This window comes from Panthera leo, chromosome D1 (assembly GCF_018350215.1).
Source record: "Panthera leo isolate Ple1 chromosome D1, P.leo_Ple1_pat1.1, whole genome shotgun sequence".
Taxonomy (NCBI): domain Eukaryota; kingdom Metazoa; phylum Chordata; class Mammalia; order Carnivora; family Felidae; genus Panthera; species Panthera leo.
Window position 1 is genome coordinate 104312332 of NC_056688.1, and position 25843 is coordinate 104338174.

Genomic DNA, 25843 nt, shown 5'->3' on the forward strand with positions numbered 1-25843 from the left:
TGCTTCTTTTTATGACATGACCATGTTCTCAGGTTCATCTTACATCTTTTTTTTTTTAATTTTTTTTTAACATTTATTCATTTTTGAGAGACAGAGAGAGAGAGACAGAGCATGAGCAGGGAAGGGGCAGAGAGAGGGAGACACAGAATCTGAAGCAGGCTCCAGGCTCTGAGCTGTCAGCACAGAGCCCAACGCGGGGCTCGAACTCACGAACTGTGAGACCATAACCTGAGCCGAAGTCAGATGCTCAACCGACTGAGCCACCCAGGCGCCCCTCATCTTACATACTTCTTGCCCACGTCTTAGAATCAGCCATTTCATCAGGCAGCCCATTTCTTCTTATTGGAGAACCATACTAGAAATAAAGATCTGGGCTCTAGGCGTGCTTGTTACTATTGGGATGTCATTTCTTTTAGGTTCTCTTAGCTAACAGAGGAAAACATACATCTGTCTACTAATTCATGTGTCTTAGTTGAGCTATTCTAACAAGACACTATATAGTGGGTAACTTAGAAAATATTTATTTCTCACAATTCTGGAGGGTGGACATCTGAGATCCAGATGTCAGCATGCTCAGTTTTCCCCCCTGGCTTCCAGATAGCCATTTTCTCATTGTATCCTCACATAGTAGAGAGCAAAGAGAGGAAGTAAGTTCCCTCATGTTGTTTCTTATAAGGTACTAATTCCATCATGACAGATCCACCCTTGCTACCTCATTCCCTCCCAAAGGCCCCATCTCCAAATACCATCATATTGAGGGCTAGAGTTTCAACATATGAATTTGGGAAGGGGAGACACAGACAGTCCACTGCACCATGTTTATACACGTATCTGTAAATATTTCTATCTTTAGCCATCTATTATATGATGTATCACATCTGGCTTTGAAAAAAAATCACAAGAATTGTCCCCCAAAAGCAAAAGAAACCCCATATTTCTACCTGTTTTAAAAACTTTCTTGTGGCTCACGGACCGTTTCGAAATATGTTGTTTGATTTCCAAAAATTTTGAATTTTCCACCTATCACAATTCTGCTATTGTCTGACAACTGTATGATTTATATTGTTTTAAATTTGTTGAGCTGTGTTGCCTAACACATGAAGCGACCAATATTGGCAAATATTCCACGCACATTGGAGAACAATGTATGTTCTGTTGTTGGATGGAGAGGTCTATAAGTGTCAATTAGGTCAACTTGATTGATACTGCTGCTCAGGTCATCTATATCCTTTCTGCTTCTCTACCTGGGTGATGTATCAGCTGTCAAAGAGGGGTTGAGGTCTCCAAATATAATAGGATATTTGTCGATTTCTCCTTTTAGTTTTATCAGCCCTTTCCCTCATATATTTTGGACTAGCTACAAGTGGACATTGAACGCTTGTAACATGGATAGTGACGCTAAGAAAATAGGCTTTGAATCTTTTTTTTCATTTTAAAGAACTTAAATTTTAATTGCCATACATGTGTAGTAGCTATGATACTGTATAGAACAGGAATGGAATTGTTGGATCTCATGGACACATTATTAATTTTACTAGACTTTGAAACATTCTGGTTGTATATTCTAGGGGAATGGGTAACACTTTGATTAATTGTCAGTGAGCCAACGAAGCAACCCAAGCTTTTATATATAAGCTTACATATGTAAAATATCATCACAAAAGCCTAATGTACTCTGAATGATGCAATATAATTAATTAACCTAACACTAGACCAATGAAATAGTATAATCTATAGTATTTTGTATGATTAAAAGTATTTTTTGCGTATATTTACTCTTTTCCTTGATGTATATCCCAATCAGAACTGAGTAAGCACAAGTGAGGCCATTTGAAAGATAAGGAAACTGATGTTTAGTCAGGAAAGAAACACATCCAAAGTCACAGAGTGTAAAAATGATGGACCAAAGACTTCATGCAAAATGTTCATGACTGGTCCAGGAAAGTCTCCATTGACTTCACTGTGCTTCATCAAAGAAAGGTTAAACTTCAGAGCTTTAAGAAAGGAATGGAGCTTTATGTTCATACATTTGAGAGTTGGAGGAATTGAGATTTTTTTCTAACATGTAGTAATGAATGAATAAGGAAAATGAATTGTGATCTCAGAAAATAGATCCTGGCTGATGAAGAACACTGGGGTGGAGATAATATTATTCACTGATATTTTCTGTCCCTCTACATTTCCTGTCTCCCACACAGCACTGGGAAGGTCACCATTTAATGAGCTGTGGCCAGAATGACACATGCTTCTCGACCACAGTATCTCATTGCCAGAGGTCCAACTTCTAACTTTTTTTTCCCTACCTCGGCAAAATAAAAAAAACTTTTTGAGATATTATTCTATTTTGTAGAACCCATATCAGTGTGGGTCTAAACAGCCAACTAACAATGAACATGTAAAGTATGCAGTAAATGAACTTCTGATGTGTTAAGCCACCAATATTTCAAAGTTAAGTTTTGTTACAGAGCATACACCTAGCCTGTGATAACATCCAACCAAAAGAATAGTGACAACCAAATTCTTGATGCTATAGATGCTAGTTGCTGTCTTTATGACTTTGAACCACACAGTTGTATTCTCACACGTGTATATTTATGCCTCAGTGGTCACAGTATGATCTTCTTGCTATCACTGTGGATCCAAAATACAGAAGTATAGCTTCATATTTGTTTACTAGTATCTGTGGGATAACATGAAGGTGTTTCTTCTTTACATTCAAGTTCTTGATAGATTGAAGTTTGAGGCAACAAGTCTTGATAAGGACTTTCAGAAGGTGATTTCCAGCAAAAAAATACAGAAATCTGTAAAGAAGTCAAAGAATAATCCATAAAATAATCTGTAAAGTCTGTAAAATAAGCCATAAAGAATAATATAATCTAAGTCCTCAATGATTTGTCTCCAAATATATGCTCTCTTACTCTAAAGATTAATTGTGTGGATTTGGGGCCAGAGGAACTTAATGGTTGCTCTCCAAAAAAGGTAGAGGGTGAGTTCAGTTTCAATCATGACTAAAACTACCCAATGATTCAACAAATGGTGTTGGGAAAACTGGACATCAACATGCAGAAGAATGAACCTGGACCACTTTCTTACACCACACACAAAAATAAATTCAAAATGGATAAAAGACCTAAATATGAGGCATGAAACCATAAAAATCCTGGAGGAGAACACAGGCAGTAACCTCTTTGACATCGTCTGTAGCAATTTGTTTCTAAATATTTCTCCTGAGGCAAGAGAAACAAAAGCAAAAATAAACTATTGGGACTTTACTAAAATAAAAAGCTTCTGAGTGAAGGAAACAATCAACAAAACTAAAAAGCAATCTATGGAATGGGAGAAGATATTTGCAAACGACATATCTGATAAAGAGTATCCAAAATCTATAAAGAATTTATCAAACTCAACACTCGAAAAATAAATAATCTAATTAAAAAATGGGAAGAAGTCTTGAATAGGCATTTTTCCAAAGAAGGTATCCAGATGGCCAACAGACACATGAAAAGATGCTCAACATCACTGATCATCAGGGAAATGCAAATCAAAACTACAATGAGATATCACCTTACCCCAGTCAGAATGGCTAAAATCAACAACACAAGAAACAACAGGTGTTGATGAGGATGGGGAGAAAGAGGAACCCTCCTGCACTGTTGGTGGAAATGCAAACTGGTGCAGTAACTCTGCAAAACAGTATGGAGTTTCCTCAAAAAGTTAAAAATAGAACTACCTTACAATCCAGCAGTTGCACTAGTAGGTATTTACTCACAGGATACAAAAATACGAATTCAAAGGGACACATGCATTCCAATGTTTATAACAGCACTATCTACAATAGCTAAATTGTGGAAACAGCTCAAGTGTCCACCCACTGATGAATGGATAAAGGAGGTATGGTATATATACACAATGGAATATTACTCAGCCATAAAAAAGAATGGAATCTTGCCATTTGCAAAAACGTGGGTGGAGCTGGAGAGTATTTTGCTAAGTGAAATAAGTTAGTCTGAGAAAGACAAATACCATATGATTTCACTCACATGTGGAATTTAAGAAACAAAACAAATGAGCAAGGGAAAAAGAGAGAGAGGCAAACCAAGGAACAGACTCTTAACTATAGAGAACAAACTGAGGGTTACTAGAGGGAAGGTCGAAGGAGGATGGGTGGAATAGTTGATGGGGATTAAGGAATGTACTTGTCATGATGATCACTGAGTGTTGTATGTTACCAATGAATCACTGTATATTTTAACCTGAAGCTGATATTACACTGTATGTTAATGAACTATAATTTAATGAAACTTGAAAAAAAAAAACCTACCCAATGGTTAATTTTTTTCAGATATTAAGCCAGGTGAGTATCAATCTACTTGGGTTACTAGTATTTAGTTTTGAGGAAGATAAAGGAAACTATAAACATATCCATTAAAATCATTCTTGAACAACAGAAATAGGGAGAGATAGTAGGACCTTCTTTAATCATTTTGGTATAAAGAATGCCAACCCAGCTAATATTGGGACATTACATGTGATGCATTGCTGATGGGCTGGAAAATAATGAGTTGCTAATAGAACATAAGTTTTTGAGTGTCTGAACATGTTTTGTGTGATTACGCATAGAAAATTTTAAGTATTTTTGTATTTTGTATTTGTGATTTGATGTCTGTCTCTTATAATGAACGATTATTTGATGAGAGAAAATAATATAAGGTTTTATAAATAAAGGATGGTTATTGTGTTTTCATAATTTTTAAATAATGCTTAACCCATAGAGCTGTTGCTGACATTTCCCTTCTTCTCTTAACAATATAACCTGTTTCTAAACTGGAAAATGGAGATAAAATTGGGACTATATTTCCTAGGCTCTCTTGCGGCTAAGTATGGGAAAATATTTAAGTACTAGCCGACAAAATGTGAGAATAAGTAGTAAATCTTACTTTGGAGTTACACACTTAAGAAGAAGGGTATGTATTCTCATTTCCCTTTTCCTTTCTGCTGATTGGGATGTGGATGTCATAGCAGGAGGTCCTTCGTGGATGCAGAGGTGAAAGCCACATTTTGACAATAAAGAATCTACCTTTCCATCCCTGTTTTTGGTGCAACTATGTTGTCATAGAAGGCAAAAACCTGACTTACAGTAGCCAGAGAATATTTGACATATAAAAGCCATGTATACTAGAAGAGAGTAGATGCAAATACTGAGAAATATCTAAGAATACCTAAAAAGAGCATACTCTCCAATGTCTACTCTAGCGAGGGCCATGAAAATTAGCATACAAAGAGCCAGAGAGGAAAATGGATAAGTTAATACCTCCCCGAGAAGGGAACTATGACATAACTTAAGTATTTTATGGCTTTTGGGGGGCAGGGTGTCTCCATAATTCCTGCCTTAGAACATATTGTAATTGCCATAGATCAGTGATTTCACATTTCTCTTTTTATCTCCAGGTTGAAGTTTTATCATTGTCTTTGGCCAAGTCCACATTTATATAATGTAAGTAGAAATAGGGCAAATAATTTGTCTTTCAGCCCTCACTGCAATGAACTACTTCTGTTTTTGTTGTAGAGAACGACAAAGATACAGTAACTCCAGAGCAACAAATGGTTTGGATTATTGTCCTTCGTGAGCTGGTGAGTTGTATTTTAGGTGTGGGGAAGAAGGTAGATGTGTCTATTTGGTGCCTATAGAGAAGAATGTGATTGACAATGTTCCTCATCTTCCTTTAAGAATAGAAATTCTGTATATTTGAGCTAGATTTGAGCCTAATGGAACTCTGTGGCCTCCATTACAGCTCAGTGTGGTCATGCAACACATGTTGTCCAGTGTAATGTGAGAGAAGATCCGCATTTTCCTTCAGACCCATGGCCTTACAAGAATAAATATGTCTTCCCCTTCTCTGTGTCTTTTCTCATTGGGTGCTGCACAAGTATTCTGTGGTGGGAAGAATATTATGGTGTCATTTCCGTGATTGTGTTATATCATGTGGCAGAAAAACAAAACAAAACAAAACGTTATCCGGATGAGCCTAATCTAAGTATAGGAGTCCTTTCAAGGCAGAGTGTTCTCTGGATGGTAGAAAAGGAAGTCAGAGTGATTCAAAGCACGAGAACTGTTTGACAAAGAGGAAGCTCTCTGTTACTGAAATGGAGGGAACCTCTTGAACAGATCCAAGAGCAGCTTCTAGGAGCTGAGGATGAATGACTCCTGGCCAACAATCCCAGTTCCATAACACAGGCCGCTGGATTCTGCCAACAACAGCAGAGAACTATCAGACCATCCCCAGACTTTCCGGGAGTCCAGGCATCCAGTACATGGACTTCAGCCTTATGAGATGACTGGATTCTGAGTAAAGAATCCACTCAGGTCCACCGGGACTTCTGATCTACCTTTGCCGTGCCCGTGGGTCCATCCCATCCATGGCCTTCCTTTCCTGACTGCCTGCCCTGAGGAATTCAGACTTGCTTACCAGCCCTTAGACTCATGTAATCCAATTGCTTGTGATAATGTTATACGCTTGAAATGAGGGGGATTTCAATACCAGAAACCTTTCCATTTTCTGTCTGAATTAACCCTAACTGACACACAGTTGTGGCAATAATTTCAACGCACAAAAAAGAACCAGGTAATGAGGTTGAGAAAAGTATGCTGCTAGCTCTGTTACCTACGTCTGTTACCTGTAATAATAAAACATAAAATTCTAACTATATCTGTGTTTCCAGTCAGCTGTATTGTCAACTTTATATACCTGCAATAATATATTTCATCTCTTTCAGGCTTTTAAATTAGTTATACCTTGATTTTATTGTTTTTGGATGATATATACGTTGCATATTCATCACACTAAAGAGTGTACTTCATATAGTAAATTAATAGATGGATGGATGGATGGATGGATGGACAGATGTTTGAAGTCATGGATAGATACCCATGGGTGAGAGTTTCCGTACGGAAAAGAGAATTGCACACTGTGTATTCCAAGTGTGCTCAACACACAGCTAGTAGCTTCCAGGTTGTCCACAGAATCACTTCTAGTTTATGCTTTTGTTCATTTTACCAACGGTGAAAAGAGTCATCGACCACATTGTTTAACGAAACAGTTGAAATCATCCTCTTTCTTCTAAGAATTGTACATACCCAGTGAATATTCCTGTCATCCACATTATAGACGAGCATGGAGAGAGGGAGTGAAATTAAAATTTGCAGACAAGTTAGGATCATTAGGACAATCACAAGTCCCTGTTAAAAGAAAATAAAATGTCATGCATTACCTTCCACTTTGATGATAGTTTAGAAAGTTTTATGTCAGAGCCCCACATCAGGCCGTCAAAAGGGGACACATCACATTATACAAAATGGTGCAATGAAGTTGGGTCTGAACCCAGAAATCTATGTGCTGTTACAGAAAAGCAAGAGTTAGGGATGATATTAAACATTCTTGAACATACTAATACAAGATGGGAAGTAAAACTTGATAACATTACAGAATTCACAATAACTACTCCACTTTTGATTTTTATTAAAATTATTATTATTATTATTATTGGTGGTAGGGTAGGTTATTAGTAATATTACTATTGAAGTTATTGTTACTCAGTCATGGAGATCAGAAATGTTGCCAAGGCTTGCAAAGCTGACTTTTCTCAATAAACAGGGCAGAAATGGTAAGGGTTCAGATCTCCCCAGTGAAATACTAAAATTTCCCAGTTTTCCACTGGACTCAATTCTAATTAAAACCAGAATGTCTCCAGGGTGCCTGGGTGGCTCAGTTGGTTAGGTGACTGACTTTGGCTCAGGTCATGATCTCACAGTTTGTGAGTTCGAGCCCTGCGTTGCGCTCTGTGCTGACAGCTCAGAGCCTGGAGCCTACTTCGGATTCTGTGTCTCCCTGTCTCTCTACCCCTCCCCTGCTCATGCTTTGTGTCTCTCTGTCTCTCAATAAGAAATAAACATTAAAAAATTTTTTTAAAAAAAAACCCAGAATGTCTCCTAAATTCGGAACACGCTTTAGGGTAAAAATTAAATAACAGTTGTGAAAATTTTTGTCATTGTCCTCATAAGTAAAATGTGTCTTCCCACACTCCAGTGTTCCTGGTTTCTTTTACTGGTTTCTTCCTGATTTCTTTCTCCTCTATTTCAGACCATTCGTCTGCATTTCTTTCACATGGCTTTATTGCAAAAAAAAAAAAAAAAAAAAAAAGGGATTACGCTCAAATAGTGGCAAGTCAGAATAAACATTCATTCTCCAGGTAGTTTTGGGTAATAACTTATTTTTAAAATCCTAGCAGTAATGAATATTATAATAGAAAATAATTTTAAAAAATAAAGGATAAAGTAAAAATTTCCCCAATCTTTGACTCAGATTTTAATATCATTCTAGTTTTTCCAGAAAAAATAAAATTTAGACCACAGAATTGGGGCTCTCTGCCATTGAAAAGAAATAGTTTTTTTCTCTTTCTAATTGTTGCACCTGTAGAGAGGCATTTGGAAGGACTCTGGAAGCAAGAATTTTTGTCATGTTCTTGAAATATACCAATGATCAGGTTTCATCTTCATCATGCTCAGATAAGTGTTCAGTCTTCTCCAAATTCAGGGGGATAATACTTACAATTGCAATTGATTTGATGCCCAAACAGAGAGTTTCCTCCTTGCAATCATAGCAGAAATTTTTTGTTAAATTATATGACAGAATACAGATCCCAACAATCGAGACCAATGTGCTAAGAGTGTTAGCACCTATATTCTTCCTCAGCTGGAAAAAAAAAAAAAAAGACATAACTAGCTTATAAGTTAAGGACCAAGGGTTTCTAGACCCTACATGTTGGGGAGAGAATTCTGATTTCATTGACTTATCCATGAGATCTACAGGCATTCATCATCCTTATAGTGCCAATTTGGTTCAATGATAAATCACAATTGCGAGAAGAAGAGTTAGAGAAGATTGATCTTTCATGAACACATACCGTGGATAGGATAAAAATATTACGTGCGTTTTTGTCAGCATCTCTTGTTTTCTCCTCCTATTAGCTCCTCCCTCCACCAAAGATAAAAATCTGCCTTGCTCAAGCCTAAGCCATGTTTTTCTCTTTATTAAACGTCGCCCCACCCCATTACCATAACGAGGCTTGAATAGCTACATAAATCTTTACTCACTCTTCTTATGGTGACGAGATATGGGGATCAGAATTCTAAAATCCAGGGAGATCCAGCCTGTCTGTGTCTAGACATAGGATGGTCACGTGATTCATTGGGCCAAAGGGACAGTTACACGATGAAATGTACTACAAAATAATGAATCCCCAGGGTGACTGGGCTTCACGTGGGAAACTCAGAGTGTTGTAAGTGCTCATTTTCTCCCTGAATGACGAAGGGGAAGGTTGTTAGCTTACCAGTGATTTTGTTTGCTTCTTGGCAGACACAACAGTCAGAGATCCAGACACGATAAACTGTTTAGAAGATAAGAAAGGTATCTACAGAGCAGTGGCTTCTTCCAAGTCGCCTTTCCACCCTGTTGCCAGATGCATATCTTTCTTCATACCTAGTACCTCCCCCCTCTACCCCCCACCTGCCAGGGCCATCCCTTCAGAACTCAGAGGAAAGCAGATGATTAAAGTGTGTGCACCACACAATTAAAGTACCACAGTTATAATTTATTCTTCTGACCAGTAAAATTCCCTTAGCTAAATCAGAGAAGGGGACGTAAAAACCACAGGGCAAAACGACTTATTCAATGTGGAGAGAACAAAATAAATAAATATAACCCAAAGACACACTTTGGGGTGCAGAAAAGGGAACATGTGAACTCAAATTACATGGCGCTTTTCTCAATGTGTTTGGCCAAGAAGGGTGATGACTTAAGAAGAGTAACACCTGCTTACCCTTCCCACCCAGCAAATTCTCTAATCCAAATATTATTACATTTCAGAGATGCTTCTCCCATGTGTCAAACCCAGGATTTTCTTCTCAGCAAAATGGCAAGATCGTTACTGAATAGCTTCAGGCTATACAGCAATGAATAGAACTTAAGGGTATTATTATATTAGAATATATATTAAAGTTCAGGTTGGGAGGGGCGCCTGGGTGACTCAGTCAGTTAAGCATCGGGCTTCAGCTCTGGTCATGATCTCACAGTCAAGTCTTCAAGTTGGAGCCCCCCCCCCCCCCCCAACAGGCTCTGTGCTGACAGCTCAGAGCCTGGAGCCTGCTTCAGATTCTGTGTCTCCTTCTCTCTCTGCCCCTCCCCTGCTCACACTTTGTTTCTCTCTCTCTCTCTCTCAAAAATAAAAAAATGTAAAATAAAGTTCAGGTTGAAAGTTAAATCTTAACTAAGTGTCATTGCAAGTACTCTAGAATTGGCAAGTTGTCACAAAAATTGTGTGTTGAGTTGATGAATGAATGAATAACGGATTAAATAATAATAATTTGAGATATAAGTGAGATACTCACAGACAATGCCCCCCATAAAGGGAAGCCTGTGTAAATTGAGAAGAAAATAGTTGGGTACATTTCAGAATCGAAAGCAAAATATCCAATTATCCCATAAAAGATGCATTTCACACCAATCATAATCTGAGCCACCTGGGTAAGAGACAAAACAAACCAAATTACCAACCATTCAAATTAACAAAACAAAAACAATGTCTTAAAGACAATGGTGAGCATTTCTCAGGAGAGAGAGAAGCCCTCGGTCCAAACATCACGGTCACCCATTTTCAAGGTTTGAATCCCTTGAATATTATGAAAAGATCTACTAAGAAGAGTCAGTTCCTGGAAAGTCTGCTTTTTCTTTTTTCCCGGAGGTCTGCCCGTGGGGGTCAACCTTGCTCCAATAAGATATAGTCACTATTAGGCTCATCTAAGAGATTAGGACTTCTACGGTCTCCTCTTAATGCATCCCTCCCATCCTCCTACAAATGTGGTCCTTTGCTTTTAATTGAAGTGTCTTTCTTCCACACCACAGAAAGGTCGACAGGGATAATAACCTGATGCCTCTATGTCAGGATAATTAGCCAGAATAACCCTCTACCCTCATGATATGCCCCAGCTTCTGGTTCAAAATTCTCTATAGTGTTTACTTACTTACCCCCAGAGCTTTTAGATTCCCCTTCAGGAATTTCTGCAGCTTGTCGAGCAAATGTTTCAGGGTACCAGGATTTTCAGTCTTTCCTAATGGGGTACTTTGGTTTGGGTTTGGAGGAATGTCCACAGTCTTCCCATCAGAATCCGAAGTTTTGCTCATTCTGTAATAGATGGCATCAGATATGCACCGTCATATGCCCAATACTGTTAATGCTATTATAATGGAAGTAGATAGTGGGCTTCTTTTATCTGAAGTCTTTATCGTATGAAGGGAAGGCATTGGCCAAGTGATGCTTATGTGTCCATGCTGCTCTGATATCACTGATGTGGTCAGCATGGAGAGACATGACAGAGGTTGAGAAATACCAAATCCTATGTAACTGTAAGATAGCCTCCAAGATTTTTTTTTCTTTTTAGCATTGCATGTGGCCACAGACTTGTATAAAGAACCCCCAATGGGAATGGTGATATATCTATTTAGCCTTATCCCTGGTGGAGTAAAAATCACCTGAGATTTAAACGCAAAGAGTTTTGAATGAAAGACATTTCCCTTTAATTGAATTAAATATATCATGTAACTTATCATCCAAGATAATCTTAGGAATGAAAGAGAATAGGAGTGGTATCCATAATTATAGGAGAGACCTGGGGATACACTATGTAAAAGCCACCTTAACTTTGATCACTGTGTGGCAATGAGAGGTGTATTTAGTTGAAACCCTAGGTTTGTCAACATAAAATATAATCATGCTTATGCTTCATAGGTGTGACACTGGAAATGATGTATCCAATTTTTTTAGTATCATCAGAGATGTAACGTTGCATAAATTCTAGTATTATCTTCTCAAGAAGGTAGGGTGTGCTTTGGTACTCGTCAAAAACAATGATGGATTTCCATTGTAGAACAAACCCAAGAGGGGTTTCCTTCATAAACTAACTCATTTTGAACCTTTTTTTTTTTTTTTACCAAATATTCGCTTTTTATTTCTGTATCATCATTTACTCTATCAATTTTAGGACTATTTTGTACCATTAAATTAAGTTGGGGAAATAGGGGCAGACTTTGTTCCTTATTACGTTGGTATTTGTGATGCTATCACTCTCCCTATTAGGTTTCAGTTTAGCTTTGCTTACAATTTGTACAATTCCTTCTTATGTTTTCTCCTCTTATTATGCTAATGATATGGGATTAGACCCTTTATATAGCTATTTATGTTTAGATTTCCTGAATCAAAGTGGAAACATAGTTTCTGGCTCTTGAGATCCATGCTCAATGTCTTTAAAAAAAAAACAGAGTTAGTGTATGTCAGTTCCAACACTCTTTGAGTGTGTAAATTTCTTTGCAGTCTCCATGAAAAGATTAAGATATCATGACATGGAACTCCTATGGGACACTTAAGATTAATCATAAGTATTCGATGTTTCTATTCCCAGTAGTTGCTTTTCATTAAAGAGCTGAAACAAGGAATTTATTTTGTATGATCACACTGGAAGTGCAAACGAGAGAGATTTTTTTTTCAATTTCTTTGGTGGATGAATCTCGTTCATTAATATTTCATAAATAGAGAGGATCTCATCAATCAGTTGTTCTATGTTTTTAAAATGTGACCCTTATATCTAAAGATGGTGAATAACTTGCCCAAATTCAGACATATTTATAGATGTGGGACCAAAGAGCTATGGGTCTGATAAGTAAAAATCTGCTCTTTAGGCGAAGCCTGCCTCAAACTAACACATCCTTTTTTTAGCCTCCCGAAGCCCACACGTAACAGGTTTGAGTGTTTGAGGGAGCCATTGCTCCCAACGTAACTTTTTTTTGGGGGGGAAACACACTATTGACCCCCCAAAGTATCCCCTATCACGCCTCACTGCAAATGTCACTATGTATTCATCCATTCGCTCAACAAGTATGTATTTTTAGATTAAAAATGCTGACCATAATACCGGGCACATTTTTATTCACTAATGCCTTTAATGATATTTTATTGCAGCTATGTTATTATCATCTGTAATATTCTATCAAATTGTAAGCCTGTAGTTGAACCTGTTAGTGCTCCTTGAAGCTACCATCCAAACAGTCAGTATTTTGAGTAGGACTTTCACATTTACAGCCGTCCTCTTTCTAACGAATGCTGCCCTCCACCTCTGTTGCCTACTTAGAGAATGACGTTGCAGTATTTCTTGGTTACTCAACAATACAAAAATTAGTCTTGTTTACCACGATGTCCTCACCTTAAGTATTGACTTCAAAGCCCAATGACCCTTTATGTGTTAATATAGCTTCAGACCTACCTAATCCTCCTCGTCGTGTCTCTACCAGCTTAGTTATAAAACTCTCATGATTCTAAAAATATTATTATGAACTTAGCTGACTCACCCATGTCCATTCTTGATGTTCTGAATTTCATTTGCAGATCGTAGACAGAAAAGTTTCTGCGTCACAATTCTAACCAAAGTATTCCCCTGTATCACATTGGGCCTTCTAGAAAATAGGGCTGGAGACAAACTTCCTTGGTAAGCTAAGCTTTACTATCTACCCGCTGATGGGTAAAGTTGTTTGCATAATCAGAAAGTCAGAAAGCAGGAATGTAGACAAGATCAGATGTGTCTACGTCACTGAAACTTTCTGCATTATCTTTAAAAATTTCCTAAAATATATGACGTTGAATATCTACCAGTGGAAAGAAAGGAAAAACTGTCTCTGCCTTGAGCCCACATTCTGTTCAGTCTCTGTCAGGTTCCACGGCTTTCCCTCTCAGAACATAGACAAAAGTACTTTCTGGTGCTCTGGATAATGGGGGAAAAAAAAGTTCTACCTACCTAGTGTTGTTCCACCACACAAATGTGGGAGCCTGTCGTCTTCTTAAGCTTATGTGTCTTGTATGTCTATCAAAGACTGTGCCAACATGTAGGGGAGAGAAATCTATGCTCAGATCTCTGTGTTTCCTCATTTGCTATATTTCCACACCTAGAACTCTAGATAAGCAGTTTTGATGTACATCAATAAAATCGATATAAATCATGTTTTGTTGCTCAAAATTAGAAGCATTATCACTGTGGGGTGCCTGGTGGCCCAGTCAATTAAGTGTCTGACTTTGGCTTTGCTCATGATCTCACAGTTCATGGGTTTGAGCCCCATGTCGGGCTCTGTGCTGACAGCTCAGAGCCTGGAGCCTGCTTCAGATTCTGTGTCTCCCTCTCTCTCCTTCCCTCCCCTCCTCGTGTTCTGTCTCTCTCTCAAAAATAAATAAATTTTTTTACAAGCATTAGCACCGTAATCCTCAATACCAATTTATAGGTTTTTTTTTGCACTCACTTTCTTCGCATTTCTTTCCATTAATCTGACAAAGACTATATTTTTTCTTTTAACTTACTAAATAAAATTCTTTCCTTTGGAGCAATTTCTAGGAAATTCATATTTTCAACAAACTTTTCTTGGTCTTTGTGTTAGCACCTGATTAACTCTAACTTCACTAAAATAAAATAAACATAAACATGAGCAAAAACAAAAAATAATTATATTTCCAATGACTCTTAAATTTATATCTAGCTAGCTATATCTATCTATCTATCTACCTATCTATCATCTATTTCAATGGCCAGGCTCAAGTATACCAAGCAAAGTATTAATATATAACTGTATTACAGTAACATTACTGTATTACAGTAACAAAAAATCAATAAAAATTATTAAACTTTCTTCAGCTTGACCAAGGGAAAAAGAGAGAAGACAAAAATTATCAATGTAAGGAATAAAAGAAGGGACATCCCTGCAGAATCCAGAGATATTCAAAGGATAATAAAGAAATACTGTGAATAAATTTAGGAAGTAAATTTGACATCTTGAAGGAAATGGAATAATTACTTGAAAGACACAAATTATGAACATTGACTCAGGAATAGATGATCTCCTTAGTTTAATATCTATTAAACAATTGAGTGTTTAGACAAAAACCATTACAACAAAAATAACAAAACCAACTCCATCATATATTGCTAATTCTACCAAATATTTAAGGGAAAAAAAGTTGGATGTAATCCCTTCTATGTTATGAGGTCAACATTGCTCCAATACCATAACAAGACAAAGATATAAGAACTATGTGGCAATAACTCTCAACATAGGTCCAGAAATCCACAGCAAAATGTTATCACATCAAATCCAAAAGTGTATCAAAAGATACCACACCACAGCCAACAGAGTTTATTTCAGGAAGGCAACAGTGGTTTAACAAAAAAATCAATGTGTAAAATTCATCATATTGACAGAATAAATACAAAAACCCACATGATCTTCTCAATATACAGGAAACGTGTCTGACAAAATTTATTTATTCATGATAAAGAAAAAACTCTCAAAAAACTAGGAAAAGATGTGGATTCCCATTATCTGGAAAAAGTCATATACAAAAACCTACAGTTACAACATACCCAGCAGTGAGATACTGACTACTTATTCCCCAATACTAGCGTATATGTGCTCACCACTCCTGTTCAACATCTACTGGAAGTCATAGCCAGGGTCATATGGCAAGAAAAGAAAGACCTAAAGTTCGGAAAGTAAGAAATATAAATGTCCCTATTGAAGACATTGTTGTTTATGTAGAAAATCCTACAGAATCTTTTAAAAAATCTAGAACTAGTAAATGAGTATAGCAGACTTTCCTTTCTGTGAAAAAGCATTAAAAGAAGAGATAAGGTTTGCTTTGGATGTTTTTTCTACATTTTTTTGTTTGTTTCCATAGACTTAGTCTAGTGTTTAAGACAGTGTTAAGTGCCAGTAACATATTGTAGTTGACGAAATGCTATCAGACTGTGGCAACAGCTCAGCCAGAATCACACAGTGAGTTGCCAGTTTCTGATCTTATTATAGGCGGTACAGGCAGAATTGCATTAAGCCATCTGCTAGCACTTCCTTAAATTGTGATTAGCCATATATTAAGAGAGGCCACATGTGTCTTTTGACTATAGATTACAAACTGATAGTGTTCCAGGCCTTTCCAAAAAGTCGAAATGTGATGATCACTATTCCCTTGCACACAGTGTGTGGGTTACTTCAGGCTGAGTCAGGATCCACGACGCAAAGGAGAATAAGAACCTGCAGGGGCTCAATCACTGAAAAAGCAGAACCTGTGTGCAGAAAGTGTGTGTATTTCCCTATTTTCAAACATCAGTCACAGTTTACTCATTGGGTTGCTTTTACAGGACCCTGAATTGAAAAGGCCATCACTGACTTCATGATGTATAATCGTAATGGGACAGAGAACACCAAAATGGAAAATAAAGGAAAATTATGGCTACTTCAAGGTTAAAGGATAAAAGCAGGGTTTATTTTAATTCATTTATGTCATAGAAAATTGTACATTTTAGGGAAAGTGTCAGGAAGCACATGATCTACCTAGCTGGCCTATTGCACAGCTCCCAGTATAGCATTAGCATTATAGTCCAAAGTGAAGGGCTTCTCAGAAATTGTGGGGATCAGCTGTTCTGGCACACATCCTCCAAGGCCAGACCAGAATCCCCAAATACCTACAACCTTTCTGGTGTGTTCCTTTTCTTCATACCGCCAACGGTATGAGACGATGCCAGTGCCGATGCGGAGGGATCACGTACTTCATTGATCATGTCCAAATGGAATCATAATTGAGGATAGAGTAGGGGGCCCCAGCAGAGTCAACATCAGCAAATCTATGACCTTGGATCCCCCCCCCCCCCGCCCTGTCCCAGACACTTAAGACTCTATTTACTACCTGATTACTGATTTACTTTTAATGATACAATTAGAGGAAGTCCAGGAATGGTTCAAAAGTTGGTATCTCCAACAACTAAGCATGTTGCAAAGCCACGTCATCATAATAATGATAAAGAGAGGCTACGGCAACTCCACAGTCATTGGAGGATAAGTCGACAACCACCTGTGGAGGAAAAAAAAAACAACAACACAGTAGATGGCATTTCATGATATGATATGACATTTCACTTGCCCCTGGTCCTAGTTCTCCTAACGTGCAGACCTTCTTTGGGGCCACTCTTTCTGACATGAACGTCTACATCCAGCCAAGCAACCTTCCACTAATGCCTGGTCCAATCTACTTCCTCTTCTTCTTTTTTTTAAGTTTATTCATTTATCTTGAGAGAGAGAGAGGGACAGAATGAAAATCCCAGGCAAGCTCCGCCCTGTCAGTATAGGTGTTGGGTCAATCTTAACGCTGGCGGCTCTTAGTGGCAAAACAGAGTGCGAGGGGCTCCGAACATGAAAGAGGGGCTTAAGAGTTTTTTACGGTTTGAACTGTTCAGTAAAACTTAAAGAGGTAAATGTACAAATGGCGGAGAATACCCTAAAACACATTCTGAGTCCTCGGGATAACAGAAACTCACTGAGGTCACATCACAGCAGACAGCACTGCATCCAAATGCAGACAGCAACACCGAGACGATGAGTCCCAGGATTATGAGGATCAGTTTCATAATCATAATCCCCTGAAAATTAAAATCATGCGGAGAGAAAAGATTAAAGGCCTGAGAAAGAGAGGGCCTGCCGTGGACCCTGCACACTCTCCTTCATAACCCAGGGTAGGAAAATATCCCAGTCTGGCCCCACCTTCAGATAAAATCTGGGCAGAGATACCCGTAATGACTCTAATTTACAGACTCCCAAATTTGCAATTTCATTCCTTTATAATTTTCACACAGATGAAGTGAGATCCCGTTATCCACTTTCTTCCTTGACATAACCCACTGATAAAAAGCCTGCTCATTTGCAAACCATGCTTTCTTGAGGTGTCTACAAATTGGAATGTTTTAAGATCCCTTTGTAGCTCATAGTGATTTTCATCATATGATCAGTAGATCAGTGTCGGTTTTGTTGAACGTACTTTCTTGAAAGGATCCTGGACTTTGTCTGTCATTGTGCTGAATGGACTCAACAACTAGACTCCTCTTTACCTTGATGAAGACAGCAATCACAATCATTGACTGAATTCATTGGCACCCATTCTGGTTTTATCTAAAGTAAGGGTTTTACTTAGCTTCACCTGATGTACTTAGATCCTAACATCACCAATAATGTGTAGTACAGAGATATTTATTCACTCAGGGTCAAGGCCCTGACCATCTTTCTTCAGGTGATTTGTCAGTTTTAAGCTATGCCCTATTACCCACTTGTGTTTTTTGCTTTTGTTTTCAAAATTTTGTTAAGCTTATTTTATTATTTATTTTGAGAGAAAGAGCATGAGTTGGGGAGGGCCAGAGGGAGAGGGAGAGAGAGAGAGAGAGAGAGAGAATTCCAAGCAGGTACACACTGTCAGTGAGGAACCCAACGTGGGACTGGAACCCACGACCCATAGGATCATGACCTGAGCCAAAGTCAGACACTTAACTGACTGAGCCACCCAGGCGTCACACGCCCCTCCCCCCCTTGCTCCCTTGGGATGAAAATGACATCTGCAAGGAATTTTATATATGTGGATAGATATCAGGAGATATTTTTTCCACTAGGTCTTTCAATACTTACAATTAAGAAATAACGAGCTAAGACTGTTTCTGATAAGAAGTGACTGGAGGCTTCCGTTCTGATTGCAAGGATTATTAGCGACACTCCAGCCAATATGGCAGCCAGCGTGTTCGTTCCAAGGCTGCTACAGATCTGAAAGAGAATCAGAAACGGAGTCCCTGTTCTTACCCTCTTGACTCTGGCAAATGATTGTACATATGTATGCATTATATTTAAAATGTAAGTAAAATTGGAATTCATCAAAATTATGCCCAGGGTTGTTACCCACTATTGGATAATTTCTCATGTGAGCCAGACAGAGACAGCATGACCTATGGGGGAATAGGGAAGGAATCATTCTGGAATCTTAACTCAAGGCAAAGAAAAACCTGGGAGTCTGAGACAGCTTGATCATTCTGGAAACAAAGGTTGATTTAACATTTTTTTAATGTTTATTTATTAATGAGAGAAAGAGAGCATAAGCAGAGAAGGGGAGGGGCAGAGAGAGTGGGAGGAGCAGAGAGAGAGGGAGACACAGAATCTCCCTGCAGCAGGCTCCAGGCTCTGTCTGAGCTGTCAGCACAGAGCCCAATGCAGGGCTCAAAATCACAAACCTGAGATCATGACCTGAGCTGAAGTTGGATGCTTAACCAACTGACCTACCTAGGCACCCCAGGAAATGAAGGCTGATTTATGCTATGCCTCTTTTAATTTTCTGAAATTGTAGGTAAACGCACCATTTTTTTTGTTGTTTTCTTTCCAGACGCAATAGACATAGTTCCAGATATAATTAACTGTACAAAGATAAAGTTCAATGAGTTAGTCTGTGAATGTATTCTCATTCTATAGTATTTTTTCCTAACACCAAATATTTCTCAATACTTTCCCCTAAATTTTGTGCTGATAGATAACTATTAAGGATTTTACGTAAGCTCTAACTAATACAGAAATCAAAGTGATTCCAATTTACTTACAAAGATTGGTCCCAAAAGGAAAATGAAGGTATATACCGTGTTCTCTAGGAATAGATGTAGTTTGTGGAATGAAAGAAAGACCTTTACCATGATCCACAGGCAAATATTCATTAGGCCAATCACGATCTGGCTCACCTAGAAAGTGAGAAAGTACCTTCGAGTTAGGAGGAATTTGCTTTACTCTTTGAATTACTTGCCCCGCATTTTGAGGTTGTAAATGACTCAGGACTACTTTCATTTGGGGATTCCATGATCAGTACCTAAATTTACATTCAGTGTTCCCAAATATAAAACACTTCGGTGATTTGGCTAAATGGTATATGCGGTCTCTTATTTAAAAGTCCCATAGTCCTCTCGATATAGGAATCACTGTGACCACTCCACACTTTTAGGTAATCATGTGGCTTTGGCCCAGAGCGAATTTAGGAGAATGTGAGCCACCTCAGAATCCTTAGATGACCTTCATTGTACTTACCCCAAGAATAACTGGCTCCCCCTTTAGGAAATTCTGCAGATTGCTCTGTGCCTCCTGAGGGAGAGGCATTGGCCCTGACTGGCCCAGGTAGATGGCTGGATCTCTTCGTTGAAGACCCATAGTTGTGTCCCTTGGTACCGTTGTTCTTCACAACCCTGTTGCTCACCCCGCTGGGGGTGTTGAGTCACAACACAAGTGGAGCATGTGTTGGCCAGAAAGATCAGGTAAAAGGATTAGTCTCTTTGATTCCATGCGATAGTTAACGCACATAAATATTTTAAAGTAAAAGACAGGTACGGTGCTAAATGTAAGAAATTAGGACACTTGTAATTTTTTCAGTTCTCAAGGGTGGGAAATCTGACACTTATTAAGTATTTAACGATGTACCTCAAGCGGTTCAGATTGACATACTCTCTATTATATTGAGTTTCAGGAAGGCTGTGTAAGTAATGTACGCTTACATTATAGGAAGCTGAGAATCTTAGCTTGGGTGCGTGTGTCTTATGGGTCCTCTGTCTTGAAACAATGTTGGCCATCTCAGCCCTGAAGCTGAAAATACATATCGCCCACTAGTCCTGGTATTCCGGCCCCATGGAGAGACGATATTTGTTACTTTGATTCCTTATTTTGCTGTGCAGAATTCTTTCATTTACACCTCTGTTCCTAGGTAGTATCTGACAGAGCTATTATTGCCTGGTCTCTGGGTTCAGGAAGTTCTTTCTGAAGTTTGAGAACAAACGGCATTTGACTCAAGAAGCCACAATGCAGCATGCGTGTTCTTAGACTCCGAGTTTGCTTCCTCTTCCTACCTCTAAGTCACCATACAAACTAGGCACAACTCACAGAAAGTCCGGAAGGGACCATATGGCTCCGCACTGGCATAGCCAGCTAGGTGGCTTGGAACCGTGTCTGCCTAAGCCCAAATCCTCACTTTTCCACCCGTGATCTGCTTACAGAAATGTTAAGCAAAAATGCTCACGTTCGGAAGGCTTTCCTTCTCTGACACCAAGAAATCTTTCTTTATTTGAACACAGGGACCATCCTGAGTATAAACAAAAAATAGTATCATCTTTGCTATCTTCATCATGACGGCAATGGATACTCTGTCTTGTGTACAGATCTTTTCGAAATGAGATCATGGGAATCTTGGTATATGGTCCATGCAGCCACAATTTCACGTCACCTCTAGAATTCACTATAAAAAGTTTTAGCTGCATGGTGTACAGGTATGTTCAAACTTATCAGGAAAATATATTAAAACAGTAGTGATAAAACCGATATTTCTTCCAGCTACCTGTATTAAGTTCTATAAAATCTGATGGTTCTTTTACAGAAATTAATGCCTTGTATTCTTAGGAGATTGACCAAGAAAAAAAAAAACACTATAAAGTTGACTCTTGAATGACACAGTTTTGAGCCACACAGATCCACTTAAATGTGGATTTTTACAGTACATGTGGATTTACTGTAAGTGTATTTTCTATCCCTTACGATTTTCTTAGTAACATTTCCCTTAGTTTACTGTAAGAATGTAGTACGTAGTACATGTAACATAAAATATATTTGTTAATTGACTGTTTATGTTATTGGTAAGGCTTCCATTCAACACTAGGCTTTAAACAGTTGAGTTTGGGGAGATTTTCTACTATTGGGGGGCATCCCGAATAATTACTTTCAAATGGAAAATGGATGGGGAAAAGCCACGCACAAAGAAAACTAGTATTTAGACACTAGATTTGCCTAAGGATCCAAGTGGAAATAGAAGTATTTGTGTTTAATGCAGACCAATAATCTTTTATATAGAATTGTTCCATGACATTCTGACTTTATTCCTACCCTTGTTTCAATGATAGTTACTGAACACTGTCTTCTCACACTGATCATCTCTGTTGTTATTACCAACAGAGTATCTATGTTAAGTATGGAAATAAATGTGTATTTTTTCTTACATCTTGTAACATTATAAATAGTATGATACTGTCTTCACTAATTTGCTTTTTACAAAAGCTTTAATCCTGTTCCTTATTACTAATCATATCTGAAGCAAAAATATCATGTTTCTCTGAACAGACTGTGACTCACTGTTCATGATGGTAAAGTCAACATTTTTAAAAATATTTTTTCAATGATTCCTGATTTACAAAGCAGTCTTTAGAACTGATTGCCCACTCAATGCCATATACTTCTTCTCAGCAAGAGTAAAGATTATAAGATCATTCCAGATCAAGAATATCTCTTTTTGGATCAAAGTTCTTTTATTCAGAAAAAATATCAGAAGTAATCATTTGTTACAAAAAATTGGATAATGCAGCATGAAAAGAACTAGCTAGCTAGACTTGGGGAACACTGGAAAAGTACTCTGTATTGCAAATTCTAGACAGAATATGATTTTTAGACCACTTGTTTTCTCTCTTTTGAAAATGATTACATGGCTGAGATAATTTCAAAGCACAATCTGAAAAGGTTCTATGGGTCTTTAAAATTGTAACATTAAGGAACCCCCAGGTGCCTCAGTCGGTTAAGTGTCTGACTTCAGCTCAAGGTCACGATCTCATGGTTTGTGAGTTCGATTCCCACATCAGGCTCTGTGCTCTCAGCACAGAACCTACTTTGGATCCTCTGTCCCCTCTCTCTCTGCCCCTCCCCCTCACATGCACTTGTGTTCTCTCTCTCAAAAATAAACATTAAAAAAATTAAAAATAAAATTGCACCATTAAGTTTGCTACTAGAAAGTCAAGCATTTTTTTTTTATGGGAAAAAAATCCCCTTAGACGTTTATGTCCTTCTCAGATAACTAGTGCCCCCTTACAGGCCGATGGAATAGCCACTGAAATAAGAATAAAAGAAAAATACATACCTCTGTCCCCAAACTGTATTGCGTCTTAACTAGATATCCGTACAGGACCTGGAAACATCAGTCCAAAGAGTCAGTCTCAGAGTCTTTCCAAGGAAGTTCCCCAGAGCATCAAGCAGTATATGATCTGTGTCCCTATCAGGGACTATAAGCTGTGGGAATTTGGTATACGTAGGTTTTCCTCAACAAGACATAACTCCCTGTTGTATGAAGAGATAATGAAGCCTCACCCTAAAAGGCGTCTTTCTGTGCTGTATTTCTTGCAGATGGGTTTCTCTGATGGGGTAATTGCATCATTTTGACAGAGATAATCCTTTATCTCTGCTGTTCAGATAGCCACAGTTTTGAGTGCCAAAGCTTTGCACACTCTTTTCTCATTGTGAGGGCAAATCTCAATCCGTATTTACCCACCCCCTCCCAAAGACCTTTTGAAAGAAGCATGTGCTCTCTGTTTGGGGCGATATTTTGATTTACAATTAAATCTTAATTTGTCCATAGAAGTCCTCACCTTGGATAAAAAATATGAGATTTTTACATAAATATGGGATTTTTACCCTCTTTGCTTCCAGATTATACTTTGTATGTTTGGTTAACAATGATAGTTCTTCTATAGTCACTTTAGCTTTCTTACTCCCATTTCTACTGCCTGACAAATCATTATGGGAAAATAGCACTCAATATTTATAGAGCCTAAGCCAGGAAACCCAGAGATGGGAGTAATGTGCTATATGCCCATATCTCTGGAATTATATTATCCAAAAATATAAGGGAGATTTTGCATATTCTATAGCCTTGGCTAAATTATCCTTTAACTTAGAAAGAAAGAAGAAATATGGCATCCTTTTGACTCTATGGTTTCTCTGGGTTCTTGCATGGGACTTGCCCATGGGTTCCCATCATGAATGATGGAGAATCTCACTGTTCCTCACCACCACCCCGCTTCCTGCAAGGCATAAGCATTTGAGGTAAAGCTTCTAAGGGGAAGAAAAGATGCTCTTTTCCTATCCTTGGGTCTGGCAACAGCTGTATAAAAGAGTTAAGTGTCACTGTTCTTGTTAGCTTTTGTTTTGAATCCATCAAAAGGAATGCTCTGCCTTTTCTTCGTGAATTTGCATGTCATTCTTGTGCAGTGGTCATGCTAATCTTCTGTAAATGGTTTCAATTTTAGTACCTGTGCTGCTGAAGTGAGCCCTGCTCTGCCTTTTCTTAACCTGAAGATTTTTCAATATATTCTTAATTTGCTGAAAAGCTCTATTATGAAAGGAGTTCACCTCTTTCAACAGCTTTTTTTCCACCTATTGTAATGACCATACGGTTTCTCTCCTTTATGCTGTATTCAAAGGTGTAAAACTATCTTATGCACCTGGCATAAACCAGTTTGGTTATGAAGTATCTTTTTTTATACATATTTCTGGGATTAATTTATTAATATTGGTAAGGATATATGGGTCTAAGCTCATGTAAATATATCCATATTTTATTTTCCTATGATATTTTAAATCCTTTTGGGGGGGGGGTGGGAGAGCTGGTTACTGCTTGCCTCAAAAATAACCTCTAAAGTGCCTGCCTTCGGCTAAGGTCACAATCTCATGGTCTGTGGGTTCAAGCCCTACATCGGGCTGTCAGCACAGAATCTGTTTCAGATACTCTGTCCCCCCACCCCTCTCTGCCACTCCCCCACTTGTGTGCTCTCTCTCCCTCTGAAAAATAAACATTTTTTAAAAAGCTCTATAGGTTTTCTTCCTCTTCTGTTTTCAGAAAGGATTTGTGTAATATTGGTATTATTTCTTCATTGAACGTTCGATAGAATTCAGGAGCAAAGCCATCTCCCCCCAGTCTTCTCTGTGTGACAAGCCTTTCAATTACGAATTCAGTTTCTTTTCATGATACAGATCTATTTGTATTAATCGGGGTTCTCTAGAGAAGCAGAACCAATAGGATGCACTGATATGGCAATGGCATTTATTACAAAGGTTTGGCATGGGTGATTATGGAAGCTGAGAAGTCCCAAGTTCCACAATCGGCCAATTGGAGCCCAGAGAGCCAATGTATAATTTGGGTCCAAGTCCAAAGACCCAGGAAACTGGGGAGCCTACTACAAGGTAAGATGTTAAGGACAGGGTTTATTTTTAATTATTTATAGTTCATTGCTATTTATATTCTGTGGAGAAAGCATCAGAAAAATCACACTGTGGCACAGATGGCCTATTGCATAATTCCAAATAGCATTCACAGTGTGGTCTGAAGTGAATGACTTTCCAGAAATTGTACGGATCAGTGGTCCTGAGACATGCTCTGCAGGAGCAGACCAGCGTCTTAAATCTCCAACAGACTTCCAACAGTCTCTTTCTTCTTGTTAAGAAGGCTCTGACATGATGACAGTCCTGATGGCATAAACATTGTATACTTAATTTTTTATGTTCAATGGTCATCCACTGATGGAAAGAGTAGGCGACTGTAACAAAGTCAGCTTTAAAAAACCTGTGACCCCCCATATTTCTGAGGACACTTTAGGCCCTCTTTGCTATGGAGACGTGGATATATTTTCAAGAACACAAACTAGAACAAATCCAAGACTTGCTCATTGAAGAGATAAATGAAACAACTTAAGTGGGTTGGGAAGCCACATCATCATAATCATGATATGGAGATGTTATAGAGGGTCCATGCTCACTGGAGGACAAGTCAACTGCCATCTGTGGAGAAATCAAGACATACAACAGAGGAGCATATGGTATGTCTTTTGCCCGTGGCCTTAGGTCTCCCAATGTCCTGTGGATCCTTCTTGGGGTTACTTTTGTCTTGTTCTGATACAAACACCTACACCTACCTAGACACCTCCTCAATGTGTACCCAGTCTAATCTTATGCACGTGGATCCTAGGGGCAAAACTGAACACGAGGGGCTTCTCACACAGATGTGTAACACGACACAGGGGCTCAGGACTTTAATATGCTTTATATGGCTAACA

General features: G+C 38.4%; 2 protein-coding genes and 1 pseudogene across 6 annotated transcripts; all 3 read right to left on the reverse strand.

Moving 5' to 3' along the window:
- Positions 1 to 1830: 1830 nt before the first annotated feature.
- LOC122200399 (membrane-spanning 4-domains subfamily A member 3-like) lies at positions 1831 to 13582 on the reverse strand. The gene is made up of 7 exons (XM_042905966.1): positions 13455 to 13582; positions 11082 to 11238; positions 10445 to 10576; positions 9388 to 9444; positions 8607 to 8750; positions 7136 to 7237; positions 1831 to 2801 (listed from the first exon to the last, which is right to left on the reverse strand). The coding sequence occupies exons 2-7, from the start codon at positions 11235 to 11237 to the stop codon at positions 2661 to 2663; spliced, it is 732 nt and encodes a 243-aa protein (XP_042761900.1). The 5' UTR covers position 11238; positions 13455 to 13582; the 3' UTR covers positions 1831 to 2660.
- Positions 13583 to 16872: 3290 nt separating this feature from the next.
- Positions 16873 to 23066, reverse strand: LOC122200127 (membrane-spanning 4-domains subfamily A member 4D-like). 5 transcript variants are annotated; one of them, XM_042905586.1, is made up of 7 exons: positions 22876 to 23066; positions 20019 to 20188; positions 19580 to 19678; positions 19307 to 19363; positions 18591 to 18722; positions 17456 to 17557; positions 16873 to 16992 (listed from the first exon to the last, which is right to left on the reverse strand). In XM_042905586.1, exons 2-7 carry the CDS (start codon positions 20136 to 20138, stop codon positions 16903 to 16905), a joined length of 600 nt encoding a protein of 199 aa, XP_042761520.1. In that variant the 5' UTR covers positions 20139 to 20188; positions 22876 to 23066; the 3' UTR covers positions 16873 to 16902. The 5 variants fall into 5 exon arrangements, with proteins under 5 accessions (XP_042761520.1, XP_042761515.1, XP_042761519.1 ...); XM_042905581.1 differs by having other exon boundaries at positions 19544 to 19678; XM_042905585.1 differs by having other exon boundaries at positions 19544 to 19678; positions 20019 to 20567.
- An 885-nt stretch (positions 23067 to 23951) lies between these two features.
- LOC122201499 lies at positions 23952 to 24064 on the reverse strand (annotated as a pseudogene).
- Between the last annotated feature and the right edge of the window lie 1779 nt (positions 24065 to 25843).

What these genes read in the sequence shown, in the direction of transcription:
- LOC122200399 (XM_042905966.1), bottom strand. Translation starts at nt 11,237, where the DNA reads ATGAGCAAAACTTCGGATTCTGATGGGAAGACTGTGGACATTCCTCCA. An exon ending in CTTTATGGGGGGCATTGTCT is followed by an intron (nt 9,445 to 10,444) that starts GTGAGTATCTCA and finishes TCTTCTAAACAG; the next exon opens with TTTATCGTGTCTGGATCTCT. An exon ending in ATGACAGGAATATTCACTGG is followed by an intron (nt 2,802 to 7,135) that starts GTATGTACAATT and finishes ACTTCTTTACAG; the next exon opens with ATTTCTGTATTTTTTTGCTG.
- LOC122200127 (XM_042905581.1), bottom strand. Translation starts at nt 20,138, where the DNA reads ATGGGTCTTCAACGAAGAGATCCAGCCATCTACCTGGGCCAGTCAGGG. An exon ending in AGAAAACAACAAAAAAAATG is followed by an intron (nt 18,723 to 19,306) that starts GTGCGTTTACCT and finishes ATTCTCTTTCAG; the next exon opens with ATCTGTAGCAGCCTTGGAAC. An exon ending in TCTGCTGTGATGTGACCTCA is followed by an intron (nt 16,993 to 17,455) that starts GTGAGTTTCTGT and finishes TTTCCTCCACAG; the next exon opens with GTGGTTGTCGACTTATCCTC.